The 15,138-nt window shown below is 43.3% G+C and overlaps 2 protein-coding genes across 2 annotated transcripts in view; one reads left to right on the top strand and one right to left on the bottom strand.

Moving 5' to 3' along the window:
* The first annotated feature begins 1,684 nt into the window (after positions 1–1,684).
* LOC135525153 (urotensin-2 receptor) lies at positions 1,685–2,934 on the top strand. Its single transcript, XM_064952892.1, has one exon. It carries the CDS (start codon positions 1,822–1,824, stop codon positions 2,914–2,916), a length of 1,095 nt encoding a protein of 364 aa, XP_064808964.1. The 5' UTR covers positions 1,685–1,821; the 3' UTR covers positions 2,917–2,934.
* A 4,469-nt stretch (positions 2,935–7,403) lies between these two features.
* Positions 7,404–15,138, bottom strand: part of uts2r2 (urotensin-2 receptor 2) — a 32,614-nt gene continuing 24,879 nt past the window's right edge. The window contains exon 9 of the mRNA XM_064950676.1: positions 7,404–8,544. Within this exon, the coding sequence (XP_064806748.1) occupies positions 8,396–8,544 (149 nt within the window). The 3' untranslated portion in view covers positions 7,404–8,395. The remainder of the gene's footprint in view (positions 8,545–15,138) is intronic.

Raw genomic sequence — 15,138 nt, 5'->3', positions numbered from 1 at the left:
TTTCCCAGATCTGTGCCTTGACACAGCTCGACAGACAATTCCTATGAACTCATGGCTTGGTATATGATCCGACATACACTGTCATGTCAGAGAATTGGATGTGGAACTGGAGACAAGTGGGAGTGGAGTTGCTAGGCGGGGGATAAATGACGGTCAAAGATAAAAGTACAAAATAAATTCAAAATAAACACAAAATAAGTTAGTTTGAATGACACTGTTGTTTCAGCTAATGCCTGCTTGCCTGAGGCTGATGCCGTCGAGGTGTTTGTGCCCGTGTACACATGCATATACACACACTCTCATTCAAATGCAGACACGTGCTCATACACGGACACACACACAGAGAGAGAGACGGAGAGAGAGAGAGAGAGAGAGAGAGAGAGAGAGAGAGAGACGGAAAACTTGAGTGTGCATAACTATTCACTTCCCTGGGCTTTGACTAGGCCATTCCAAGACATGTAAATGTTTCCCTTTAAACCAGGTGAACCTCCGTCATAGGGGGTGAATACATATGCACTCACTACCTTAAAAAATTTCAGTAATTTTCTTTCATTTCACTTCACCAATTTTGTGTATGTGCATTACATGAAATCCAATTAAAAATCTATTTAAATTACAGGTTGTAATGCAACACAATAGGAAAAACGCAAAGGGAATGAATACTTTTGCAAGGCACTGTATGCTTCCTCTATTCTGTTCCCCTCCCATCTTGCAGACATATTTTATCTCACATAACACAGTCTCTCTTGTGTGTTTTCTCTTAACACACACATACATACACACACACCTCCTGTGCACTTGTTATTGCACTGTCTATCCCGGAAAACAGCATGGCCCCCTCTCATCAGAAGAATTACCCATACAGACACCTGGCCTGTCTGCCCTTTCCTGAAGGAGCTTTTAAAAGAGGGCACTACTTGGAAATGTAATAATAACAATTTATCAATTTATCATATCTATACTTTGGGACTGGAATAAAGACGTTACACCTGTGTTTCTCCAATGGGGCTGTATCTGCACACACTTTTTCCGTAAATTGCTCACTTCATCTATTTCTCAAACCTCAACAACTTATTTGTGCACAAAATCGAGAGAGTGGTATATTATTATATGCCCTGTGTAGCGTCATTAGTCTAAACGTTTTTGAGGAAATGGAAAATATATTTTCACCTCTTAGATTATACAAGGGAATTAAATCGAACGTTTATTTTGTGCCAGAAGCAGGGACGTTTGATTTTTCCTAATACCTACGCTTGTGTAGGTCCAGGTGAGAAAGATGAATATCACAATACCCTTTTTATGCGTAAAAGTGTCCCGCTCTCTTTCCTTGAAATAACGGGAATACTACCATTTTTAAATTAACATATTAATCTGAAGGAAATCCATACTCAATCTTTGTTCATTTTTTTGCAGGCAAAGTAAATTATTTATGTAAGAAACGCACCTTCTTATTTCTCTCAGTCCCTCTTGTTTGGCATGTGACTTATTTTGTCACAGCTCAAAATGAATGAGTTCATGAATAAATTCAAAATTAATTAAATATAGTGTACTATATATAGTGTTATGTTTGTATATGTTATGCAAGATCCATGAGAGTGTGACTGGGGAATAGTTCAGTGACTGACGTCAGGAGAAGCGGAGAGGAGCAGCGGCAGCGCGCGCAGACAGATATCGCTAAAGTCAACACACAACCTGCACTGGTGCGCTTCACTGACCAGTGACCAACTAAACCTAGCTGCATCTTTTAGAACTTCTTCACCATAAACAATACATCGGAACAAAAACGGAACGACACCAGAGAGGCTCCACACAGACAGTGCGATGAACCACAACAAGACTGTTAACCATAATGTCAGTCCGCCAGCTCCAAACAGCGGCTCCGGGAGCAGCGTGGACGAGCTGGTTATCACCTCCACTTTTGGGACCTTGTTGTCGGTCGTCTACATAGTCGGCGTGTCGGGGAATGTGTACACTCTAGTAGTGATGTGTCATTCTATCCGCTTCGCCACCTCCATGTACATCTCCATCATTAACCTAGCGCTAGCGGACCTCTTGTACCTCTCCACAATCCCGTTCGTGGTGTGCACCTACTTCCTCAAGGACTGGTACTTCGGAGATGTGGGTTGCCGCATCCTCCTCAGCCTGGACCTGCTCACCATGCACGCCAGCATATTTACCCTCACTGTGATGTGCACGGAGCGCTACCTGGCCGTCACCAAGCCCCTTGACACGGTACGGCGCTCCAAGAGCTACCGAAAAGCCCTGGCCTGGGGGGTATGGCTGCTTTCTCTGGTCCTCACCTTACCCATGATGGTCATGGTCACAGAGACCACTAAGAGCGCGCCCAACGGGGGGGTGAAGAGGATGTGCGCGCCCACCTGGGCGCCCCGGGCGTATAAGATCTACCTGACCGTTTTGTTTGGCACGAGCATCATGGCACCTGGGTTGATAATCGGTTATTTGTATACGAAGTTAGCCCGGACTTATTTAGAGTCCCAGAAGAACTCGGTCATCAACAAAAGGAACAAGCGCTCCCCGAAGCAGAAAGTCTTGGTAATGATTTTCACTATAGTTCTGGTGTTCTGGGCGTGTTTCCTTCCGTTCTGGATATGGCAACTGTTCCCGTTGTACCAGCACAAACCGTTAGGCCTGGCATCTCACACACACACCTGTATTAACTACCTGGTGGCCTGTCTCACCTACAGCAACAGCTGCATTAACCCCTTCCTCTACACCCTCCTCACCAAGAACTACAGGGAATACCTGAAGAACAGACACAAGAGCTTCTACCGCTACACCTCGTCTTTTAAGCAGCGCGCTCCCAGCTTGTATTCCTGCGGGAAGTCGGCCTCCTCCTCGAATCAGTTTGAGTTGAACTCGGAGACGCTGGTGATGGGGACTCTGCAGGGACAGTGAGCCCGTGCAAAGAGAGAGTGATTTTGGAACTGCAACAGGTAATGATTATCCCTTTTACGCATCTGTCAAATGCACAGAAGTAGTTTGCTAAGATATGCATTTGTCACATGGCTGGGTATATTATTCTTGTATTATCCTTCCTTCCTTCTTGCTATCCCTCAAATTAGATATGACTTGACAGTGTACAGGTCAATCAGGGCTAGTTTCAATTCATGGCAGAGCAATAAAGTGTGTGGAGGAGAAACTGGTTTTACTTCTGTTTGACTCCGAGTCTCCTGTGCTATATTCTACTACACTTGTATAATCTATCTGACTCCCACCTGCTGTCTTTCAGTGTTTAGCATCCGTGGCTACAGTGAATGGCAGGTAGACTCTAATAACGACGTCCACTGAATACCACAGCAGGTGGGAGGAAGATTCGCCATGGAGGTGGAAAATATAGCAGACAGGTGTGAAAGTTACACAGTAAAAGCATCTCTTCCCTCTGCCCTGGTTTGTCACCGTCTGGATGAGAAGAATGGGTTATCTCAATAGTCCAAAATATACTTTCCTCTCTTTCCTCTCCTTCATTTGCACTGCGGTGAGGAAACGTGGTCGGCCTTCCTTTCTTTATCCTCCGAGTGCAGAGTTACCTCATTCAGTATAAACACCTGAGTGATGGTCGCTATCTACTGTCATGTGGTGCTGACGGTCGGAACTTTGGAACACTCGTATGCCCGCTGGCCATGGTGCTGAAATCTCTGCTATAAGCTTGGCTTGTTTACATCGGGCCTTCTACAAGTGACAAAGTCACCACAATTCTCATCAATCCTATATCAGTGTTTCATTGATCATTAATGGGACGGCAGGGTAGCCTAGTGGTTAGAGCGGTGGACTAGTAACCCCCGAGCTGACAAGGTACAAATCTGCCGTTCTGCCCCTGAACAGGCAGTTAACCCACTGTTCCTAGGCCGTCATTGTAAATAAGAATTTGTTCTTAACTGACTTGCCTAGTTAAATAAAGGTCAAAAATGGAAACCTATAATGATCGCTAAATCAGCCCTCATGTTTTATGTAGAGTCTATAACGGTGATTAAGATGGCCTCCTGTGCCGGGCAGAAGCTTGTTTAGTCTAATCTGCTCCAACGGGAACCGTATCAGTGTCACGTCAGACCACCATCTGCCTTCACATCTCCACCTCCTCAAACTCACCTCTCACCCACGCAGATAAAACACAGCCAAATGGCAGGAAATTGGTTTTATACACTTCCTTTCACACACACCAAGTCCCAGGTGGCCTGCGCATATCCGTAACATTGCCATTTGCCGGTGAAAAAGCTTAGACTGTGTACCTCGCTCTCTCTCCTAATTAGTCCCAGATAATAATAAATGACTCCAGCAGATAACACCGGAGCCTAGTTAAATATTTCACATTCTCTCTGATGTTCATCATACTCTCAGATTGCATTCTGGGTCTAAAATGGCACACTTCTCCCGATATAGTGTACTACTTTTGACCAGGGCCTATAGGATGCCATTTGGAATGCACAGCTTGTGTGGAGCTGAGCAGAGCCGAGCGGATTCCTATCCCCATCTGTTTTATTCAAGGCGGAGGATGGTAAATAGGCAAGTTTAAGGAAATTATAACGCTACGCAGCCTCTTCAAGTGTAAGCACTGGGCTGCGGCTTATCAGCCAATGAAGGCCTGTATTACTCAGAGCGCTCCAACCGTCGCTGGGCTATGCCCGTTACGTACTTGGAGCAGGAATGAGAGACAATTGGAGGTTTAACCGTTTGAAGTTTGTTTTAACGAGGGAGGACTTGTTAGGAAAATTAAGTAAATGGCACTGGACCTTGGCTTTCCATTTGCATCAAGTAACCGCAAGAAAGTCTTCATGTGCCGTTTTTAACTACGGAACATCTTTAATAGTGAGGAAGCAGAAGACAGTGTTCAGCTAAATCTACCAATTCATTTGATATTTTACAATGGAAAAATGATGTGATCAGAAGAGATCAGCAATGTGGACAACTGATATAGAAGGGTGATCGTGCTAGTAGGTGAGTGTCGCTTTGGAGTTGAGACTTGGTCCTACAAGGTCCTCTTTGAATGGTCAGAACTTGTTCAAGGCACTCTTATCTAAAGGAGGTGAAAAAAAAAGTTAGTTTATCAAGCCTGTATTTTCTTGGTATTGATCGGAGTCCCTGTGACGCATTGAACTATTTCTGAAGAAATCTCAAATTATTTTCAATACACACAAACAAGAGTGCCTCGAATCCCACAGGTTTCCTGCGTTTCAACGGTTTTTGTTACCCAAAAGATCGGTCCAACAGCTTTGAATTAAACACTTCCCCTAGTGTGAACCAGAACTCTTATGCACAGCACTCCACCAACACGTGTAACAGACTTTCCACCGTTTCTTGCACGGTTTATTTTACATGTGTGCTCCATCGTGTGTGTTCCATTCTGTTGTTTCTACCTCCCCTCTCCTAATTTCACACTCTTCCATCCTCCCACCCACTCCTCATCTCATCCCTTTCTTCTCCTCCTCCTCCTCCTCATCCTTCTCTCCTCAAAGATGAAAGCTGTCTAACAGGCCCCATATGAAGTGCCTGAGGAGGAGATCTAGGCAACACACTTGTACTCACATGCACTTCTGAAAAGTTCATTTCTATCCTCACTAAAGATAAGCTATTGGGCTCACTCACAACTAATATTCCCCCTCCAGACCGAACTGAAGGGGGGGGGGGGATTTAGTTCTGTGTGTAACAGATACTGAAGCTAAAACAAATGAACGGAACATACACAGACTCTAACAAGACTTGTCATGTATTACAATAGCTCAAGGCATGCTGTTCTTGTCAATCATCACTTTATTGATGTTTTCAACATGGCTTCCTGACAACAGACTCGGTTATTAATATGCATCCGATGTCCAAAAAAAGACTGATCTGATTGAGGGTGAAATAAACTGACCGACATGGAGCTGACTGAGGCTTTAAAGATCAGGTAAAGACATAATAGGATTTCAACTCTGCCAACTCACTGGCATGGATTACAGGGCACACTGGTCCTGTGTGCCAGCCGTCTGATACAGATAACAGTCCCTAGGGCTACCTCTCCTCATGTCCTTTCCTTCGCCAGCACTGGAAAAAATAGCACAGGTGAAAGCAATATGGCGATGCCTTATTTTGAATTGGTGTGTACAAAGGAGAAGCCACTTTTGACTATTGTGATGCAACCCCTGCTCCAATATGTAATGTGGTTCCCTCCCACAACCACAGAATCTAACCAACTCAATTGTCATTCTGTGACAAAAGTCAGTTGATAATCAATGCATTGGCAATTGAAATATACACGGAGTGTACAAAACATTATGAACACCTCTTTCCATGAGACTGACCAGGTGAAAGCTATGATCCCTTAGTGATTTCACCTGTTAAATCCACCATCAGTGTAGATGAAGGGGAGGAGACAGCTAAAAGAAGGATTCTGAAGCCTTGAGACAATTGAGACATAGATTGTGTATGTGTGACATTCAGAGGGTGAATGGGCAAGACAAAATATTGCAGTGCCTTTGAACAGGATATGGTAGTAGGTGACAGGTGCACTGGTTTGTGTCAAGATGTGCAACGCTGCTGGGTGTTTCACACACAACAGTTTCCTGTGTGTCAAGTTGGCTGGATGTCCTTTGGGTGGTGGACCATTCTCGATACACATGGGGAAACTGTTGAACGTGAAAAACCCAGGAGCGCTGCAGTTCTTGACACACTCAAACCGGTGAGCCTGGCTCATACTACCATACCCCGGTCAAAGGTACTTACTGTCAATCTTGTCTTGCCCCTTCACCCTCTAAATGGCACACATACACAATCCATGTCTCAATTGTCTCGGGGTTTAAAAATCCTTCTTTAACCCGTCTCCTCCCCTTCATCTAAACTTTCGTTTCGCCCATTCACCCTTTAAATGTGGTAAGCATTGGAGTCAACATGGGCCAGCATCCCTGTGAAACACTTTCAACACCTTGTAGAGTCCATGCCCCGACAAATTGAGGCTGCGCTGAGGGCAACAGGGTGCAATTCAATATTAGGAAGGTGTTCTTAATGTTTTGTACAAAATAAACACTGTACTTGCTGCATGGGGGAACACGCTCATTCATTTTCTACCAATAACATTTTATTTAAAATGGTTTGGGAGTAAGTGGGTAGAGAGGTTAAGAATAAAAATGCATTTGTCATAGTATGGATGCCATGAGCATCCTCCCGATTTGTTTAGGGAAGCAGGCTTCATAAGCAGACGCATGGACCATGTCCTTAGCTAGAAATTGCAAACACCTTGCCTTATCCTGAGTATCAGGGCGTAAAATGGCTGAAGGCTCGTACAATGACTTCCTGAGGGGCTTAGTGTGTTTCAGACAGCCAGAGGTGGTGAGGTGATGCTACAACTTTCTAAGTCGTAAGCCCAATTCTGCACTCGCCCCCCCCTCAATGATTTTGTTGTCCAAAGCTAGGTTACTTCGGGTTCTTTTATTTCTTCCAAATCCCACAGACAATCTTCAAATAATATCCCATTTGATCAAATGATAAAGCTTGACACATAAAAATACTAATTACTTTTCAACTGTGGGGTTTCTTCTCAGAAGAAAACACATTGTCACATTCCCTATGTAAGTGAGAGTGAATGGCATGGAAGTGCCCTTTGGTGCTTCGACAGGTTGATACTTTCACATGAGGGAATAGGAAAGTTGTCAAGAGGTGTACAAATACCACTCTACTCCACCTCTCCAAAACCCATTTCTCTGAGACTCGTCTGTGCTTTGAGCCATTCAGTTTCTAGTGGGGCAGAAACCATTGGCGCACAAATATTGAAAGAGAAACAAACAGAGGAATAAACCAGGCAAAGTTAAAATGAGATAGAAATAGAGGGCACAGGCATTTGACCTAGCCTAAGTACCGGTCTCTTTCGCTAACATTCCACACCTTGACACTCTTTGTCATTGCCAAGGAGGAGTGGCGAGGAGTGGAATGGTAGCTGAAGAGACTGGTACGCGGACTACATTTGACCCCTTTTGCAACACAATCAGTATAGAGAAAACCATGGAATGGAAATGTGACAAAGAAAAGAAAAAAGGCAAAACATTGTATCAAAACAAATTACTTTTAAATCACTTAATTTATATTGTGAAGAACACACTGTGTAGTAAGTGGAATCCTATTGTCAGAAAGCAGTACACCCTGTTTACTTTGGCACTGATAAAACTGATCTTAGACCAGTGTGTATTATCCTTTGTCCTTCTCCTTGCCTCTACCATCAGTGATGTGATCAGCACCACATAGAAAAGTAAAAAGCACTCATTTCTGTTTAAGTATAAGATGCTGATATAGAAAATATTATTTCAGGTGTTGCTGAATTATCAGGGAAAATCACGTATCTGCCTCCTCTTTTCTCTCCTTCCCTTTCCTCTCCCGTCTCTGGGTTGCAGGAGTCCTCCGGGCGACACTGTCACACAGAGGTAATGGGCATGGCGGGGTCTGAAATGGCGTGGGCGGGGTCACAGGTGAAGGAGACTGTGATGGCATAGCGCGTTCCCCACGAGACCTGCTCTACGCGGTGAAGGTTTTCCGACCCTGAGGAAAAGAACGACACTCGCCCTGGAAGAGAAGAGAAAGAGGGGTCAGAAGATGGGTTGACGTCTCTCTGACCCTGGAGGGGAAGAGAGGTTAGGAATGAGGGGATCGATATAGGGTGGTGATCAGACTTTGGAGGGACCTTGGAGGAAGAGAAGATTGGGGATTAAAAAGAAAGAGGGAGAGCACAGAGAATGTACAAGTGTTCAAATCTCAGTGTTGAGGTAAAAAGTGTTGAGTGTTATATCTGAGTGTTGATTCTAGTGGGGTTAACACCAGTGGGATTGAAATGGAAGCTATCTGCAGTGTTATTTGAATCACAGTGGAATCAACACGGCATGGTGTTGTTATTCAACTGTGTGGAGTTAATTTCCGTTAACTCTGAGTGCTTTGTTTGTTGCTGGTGGATTTTCAGAATAGATTGTTTTAACATCTATGTTTCTGCATGAACATTGATTGATGAATTGATCTTATGCTATACAAAGATAAATTACTGAAATTGTTCTAAACTTATCCAATATGTAAGTCTATTCTCAGTCTATTACTGAGATGGTTTAGGTAGTCTTATTTATCAAGTTCTTTACCATAGCAGTCATTTTGAACGCAGGTTGTAGGTGATAAAATTGTTGAATATCCTCCCTTTGGCTGGATTCCAATAGGAATCACAAATCACTTTGGGGCGGCATGTAGCCTAGTGGTTGGAGCGTTGGGCCAGTAACCAGAAAGGTTGCTAGATCGAATCCCTGAGCCGACAAGGCAAAAAAATATATATATATATATATTTATTTTTTAAAATTGGTCGTTCTGCCCCTGAACAAGGCAGTTAACCCACTGTTCCTAGGCAGTCATTGTAAATAAGAATTTGTTCTTAACTGACTTGCCTAGTTAAATAAAATAAAATAAAACATTTGAAAGCCAGCATATTGTGACTTGCAGGTCTGATGTGGCCCATGAGCCTGGACTTTAAGACCTTATCATTAAGGAATACTAGGCCATAACTATTAATTCAAACACATTCACTTAGGCAGTCACTTGGTGAAGGTGTCAGCACTAAAAGTTAATTAATGCACAACCATGTCACTGTCACTAACAAACACAGTCATGGGTGGATAACTAACATCCAGTCAAAAGGCACTCTGTGAAATATGCAAATATGGCTTTACACCCTATAGTGTTAAAACACCCAAACAAATTACTGTGACACTACATGGTTATTCACTGAGAAAGTGTAACAAAGTCTAATAAAATGTTACTTTAAGTCAGAATTTGAAACAACCACTGTTTTAGGGACCCAACACTCTGGGGGTGTTAGTTTAACACTTTTTTCAGTGGGTCACATATACACACTAAGAAAGTGTTACATTTAACACTGTGGTTGTTAAAAATCTGATTTCAAAATTTCTGTGAGGAAAGAAGAATGGAAGAAGTAGTGAGTTATAAGGGAAGGGAGAGAAATCGAGATAAGGGTTGAGAGGACAAGGAGACATGGGCTAGGTAAAAGATGGTATAAGGAAAAAAAGAGTTAGAGAAAGACGCAGCGGAGCCAGATATATACAAAAGAACCGACAAGGTGAGAGCAAGAGAGAGAATGAGAGAGAGAGACGTGAGGGGAAGATGTCAGAAGGTGAATTCACCAATTTGTAAGTCGCTCTGGATAAGAGCGTCTGCTAAATGACTTAAATGTAATGTAAATGTGGGAAGAGACGAGGTGACACGGAGTAACAGAGAGGAGAGAAAACAATCAAGGGACAGTAACACAGTGGCAGTATGGAGACAGAAGAGCTGGTGCAGAAGTGAGCTCTAAAGCCAACAGACAGATGTTATTGAGATATTGGAACAAAACAAATATTAATAGGCAGTCACACAAACTGGTTTAAACCAATGGAGTATACAAACCCTGGATTTTTGATGCTATGCATTGGCCAATAAGAGGCTTTGAAGCCACCGGGCAGCCATGTTGGCACTCCCCAGAAGGAGCAGTCCTCCATAGGAATGAATGGAGTGCAGTGGGGACAGTAACAATAGAACTTTAAATGTTGACATTAATAAATGCATTTCTATAGCTACCAAAATATTTGTTACAACAGTGGGGGTGCCAATATGGAGGTGCGGTGGCTTCAAAGCACCGCCACAAAGTGTATATATGAATCATTGGTTGTAACCCCAAGTTCTTTGCCTGACGACTCACCCTGAATTAAATTCCGTTGCTGCTATCGATCGCTACATCCATTCGGTCTGAAACTGCCATCCTAGAAGTCGTTTGTGTGACTTCAAAATGAGGGGCGTTGTGCAAATCAAAACTCTTCAGCGATTCGATCGATAAGGATGGGTAGGCAACCAGGTTCTAGCGTCTCAGGCCAACTTTTTTACTTCGACATGACTGTTGAGATTGGCTAGGTCAGCTAAGAAAAAGTCGCTGCAGGATAAAGTAAAAGGATTCAAAAGCTCCTTAAAAAAAGTATATCCACTTCTACACCATTTCTGCTACACACTGCTGTTCCAATAAGCCTTCAGTATTACGCTGAACTGCAATAGCAACGTGTCTTTCTAGGGCAGATCCCCCCCCCCCCTTTTTTTTTGTGAGTGTTTTTGTCATACCATTTAAATATAAAGCCGGAGTTGTTGTCTGTTTTTTTATAGAGCATTATCTGGGAGGAAAAGTTGTGTGATTTATATAAGTCCCCCTAGCTGTCTGCTAGCAGAGGATGGCAGGGGAAATCAGCGTGAGGCGGTAATAGAATTTACACTTTGAAAAACTAGACAATGGGGGGGGGGAGGAGAAACAGTAGGGTGACAGCTAAACAAAAGACAGAGAGCGCGCTAGTGGAAATGACGAGAGCTATAATAGACAAACGGTTGCTTTTCCCTTCACTGAAAAGGAGGGTATTTCAGGTATTAATAAATTAATGGTATTAGTCATAGGTAACGGTAAAGAACACTTCATTGGAGAATAATCCTTCGAGCCTGGGAAATGTTAAATATTTGAAACGTTTGTGAAAAGGCACTATTGTTGACAATGTGAATGTCAGCTACTACAGTCAAGTTCAAATTTATTGACACCCTTGATAAAGATGAGCAAAAAAGACACACAAAAAATAATACAAATACTGAGCTATATTGTATGCAACAAAAAAAGCAAATTATATTATTTTATACTAATAGAATTGCCCAGAGAAAGAGATTTAATATTTTCTACTCAAAAAGATAGGGGTCAAAATTATTGCCCGTGTTTTCAATACCTCACAAGTATAAGGACACAGCCTTTTTCTCAAATGTTTTATGAGACTGAAGAACACTTTGGGAGGGATTTTAGGCCATTCCTCCAAAATTAATCTTTCCAGATTCTTTGTTTCCTTTGTCTGACCTTAAGGACTTCCCTCTTCAATTTAAACCATGTATTCAATGGGGTTCAAGTTCAGAGACAGGTGGCCATTGCAAAATAATGATTTTGTGTTTAACTAACCATTTTTTTGTGGATTTTGGGCCTCAGGACCAGCGTGAGCAAAATAACCACATAAAGATCCACCACCATATTTTACAGTGGATATGGGGTTCTCTATCTTTCTCATCTTTCTTCTACGACCGTTCAGTAACTAGGCTTCTCCAAGCTCTAATGCTGTTGATGGTAATTAGTAGCCTACCAAACTTGCTAACTGCCTGGTACTCCGCTCTCTCTTGTCCCTCTAATCACTCAGACATTAATGCAAATATAATCGAAAATCAAATCAAACACTGAGTGCCCATGAGCTCATGTTGCGCAACATTTCAATAGGCTATGCAATTGCGTGAGAAAGTTGAGATTGCCTGTATTACAAAGGGGATCCCATCCACTTTCTATAGGCTCGGTCTACAATATTTATTTCTCACCTTTTCTAATAGACCATTCGTTCGCTTCACACAATGCTTTACACATTGCTTCGCTTTACAACAGGAGTTTTGCCTACCTGGCTAGAATGAAAATGAACCTTGGCAAAAGCATCCTCCATTCGCTATTTAACATGAACTCACCCCATTCCGTACAAATGTGCGCAACCGCAACATTCAAACGAGGCTGTAAAGAAAACTAATGGGACTGTAGCGACTGTGTTGACTTTAAAATCTGGGGTGTGAACTACGTTTCTATTCAAGCGCTGATCGACATGGTAATGGCTCTATAGTATAGGAGAAAAAAAAACAGACCCTCCGTTACATTGTGACGTGTCATTCCGTAATGTACAGCACGCATAAAGCAACCATTTCTGTCTTACAATCTCTCTCCACCAGGTGTAGCACTTCTATCAACGTTTAAAAACAAGAAATGGACAGTGCCGGGGGTAAGGGGGGGTGGGTGCCTAGTCATTTTTTGCATCATCACTTCAAGCGATGATCATTCTCAAAGCCGCTGTTTACTTCTGAAGATCACTTCAGCACCGCTCTAAAAACCCGATTCAAATTCGACACAAACCTTCAAATAGGTATGTAATGACACATTATATAAACTCTTTATAGTGTTTTATTTACATTTTAGAGGCGATAAGGTGATAAATTGGACAGATCGAGTGGGAAAAAAAGCCGTTTTCCCAAACATCATCTCTCCTTCTCACTATCACGCATTAGTTTCACTTCCCCACCCGCCATTTATAAAAAGACCCGACGGAGCTCAATGCCTTGTTGAATTATGCAGAAACGGGCAGCGTGGAGATCTCGGCATGGTATTCGGTGGAAAGCGGAGAAAATGTGCTTTACATTGGTAATGACATTACAGTTGATCTGGAAGTATTACGTTTTTTGGGCGCTAAAATAAGGTCAATTGTACAGACCAAGGTGATGTGCAAAAGTGAGTGAGTTTACGTTAAGTGCATAGATGACATGTATTTTTTCCCCTGCCCCGGTTCTGAGACAGATGCATGATAATGGTCCATTCTAAATCAAACCAATTTCACACATTTAATATATGTAAAGACAACATTAAATTAAGAATAGTCTGATTGGTGGCAATATTAGCTTATCACTTGTGAATGATGCCCGATGTGTGCAGTAAGGCAAGAAACAGCACATGCCTTTTCTTTGCGCCTTTTTTAAATGATAGTGGCACACCTCACATAGCCTAGCCCATAGGCCTATATATTTTGATAAGGCTTGTATCACAACTAAATTGGCCAAATCTACTCCTGTTGACCAGAAGGGGGGTTTGAGGAGGCCCAAGCGAACAGGGGTGCAAGTCCACCATTTTGAGCACAGTTACTCCGGCCCGCCATTGCTGACATTCAATAAAAGTGTATTGTTGCTTGCAAAGGACTCCTTGTCCTCCAAGTATCCGATGCTACGAAATCTCTACTGAGCCAACAACAGCTCTCCCTGACCCAGCACAATCTCAAACACTGCAGGATCTGATCACCGCCACCAACCAGACATCAGATGGGGTGGCTTCCATACCCACCTCCCTCACTGCAGAGACACCCCTCCTGTAGTATGCCCAAGCAGTCAGCTTCCCTGAGGAGCTAAAACCTCTGAAAGCCGGTAAGGAAGTGGCTAAGGATAGCTGTCTTCTCTCTCTTGCCCTAGAGTACGACCAAATACCCGGAATGATCAGAGTTGGAGGGAGGCTGCGCCAAGCATAAGTCTTGATGCTATCCATCCAATTATCCGAGACTCCAGACACCCTCTCACCAGCCTCCTCATAAAGAGTTACGAGAAGCTTCTCCACCGGGCCAGAGAGAGTATATGGGGAGATGAGGTGGAAGTACAAGATTCTTGGAGGATGAGGAGTCCTCGCAAGCACCAATACGGCTGCACGTAATGTCCGAAATGGTGGCCGGAGCAACTGTGCCCAAAATTGGGGACTTGGCCCATGCTCGCTTGGCCTCTTAGCTGACCATTTCTAGGCCCAATTCATTTGGGATTACTTACCAATCCTACAGCACAGAGGGAAATGGCCAGCCTGGACACTGGCTAAGTAGTAATGATAATGGACCCTCTACTCCCTTGAGCCTCCTGGGTGGTGGGCCATATCACCAAGACCATGCCTGAGACCGATGGGCGTGTTCGATCAGGGGAGATCCAGGTAAAGAACCTGACGTATATCTGGCCATTTGCCCAGATAATTCCTCTCCCTGAGATGACAGAGGACGTGGAGGGGTGAGCTTTATGAGGAGTGTGGAATTCAACAAGATCCCGAGGTGGCTGTGGAAAAGGCCAATGGAGTTGGTGGAATCGCCCTTTAATTCATGGCCGCTTGCGCAGCTGGGCAAGAGTTCTTTAATTCGGTCGGGTGGAAATGTCAGACAGATCTCAACTCATTAAAAGGAGGAAACGGCCACTGCCCCGACCTCGCTGCTTTCTCTCCCCCAACTCCTTCTAATCCAGACATCATGTGTGTTGACAAATCAACATAACAGATTTGGTGGATTTATCTTTCATCTGAACTATCTGTTGCGCTCGGGAGAGAGGGCTAGCAGATATTTTTTATAGTTATTGCGGAGCGCCGATTGCCGAGCACTCTTCAAACCTACTGTGTTATACCAATGGACAATGATCATGGCCGTACAGATCATCACGGCACAATTAAACCATTGATATATGATCAAATGTAACAAAGTGATATGTACATAAGACACATCTGGAAGTATGAAATGTAAT

The sequence above is a fragment of the Oncorhynchus masou genome, chromosome 31 (genome assembly GCF_036934945.1).
Source record: "Oncorhynchus masou masou isolate Uvic2021 chromosome 31, UVic_Omas_1.1, whole genome shotgun sequence".
NCBI lineage: Eukaryota > Metazoa > Chordata > Actinopteri > Salmoniformes > Salmonidae > Oncorhynchus > Oncorhynchus masou.
The sequence above is the reverse complement of the archived record's forward strand: the minus strand, read 5'-3'. Positions and strand labels throughout refer to the sequence as shown.

Coding starts and splice junctions, on each gene's coding strand:
- LOC135525153 (XM_064952892.1), top strand. CDS start 1,822: ATGAACCACAACAAGACTGTTAACCATAATGTCAGTCCGCCAGCTCCA.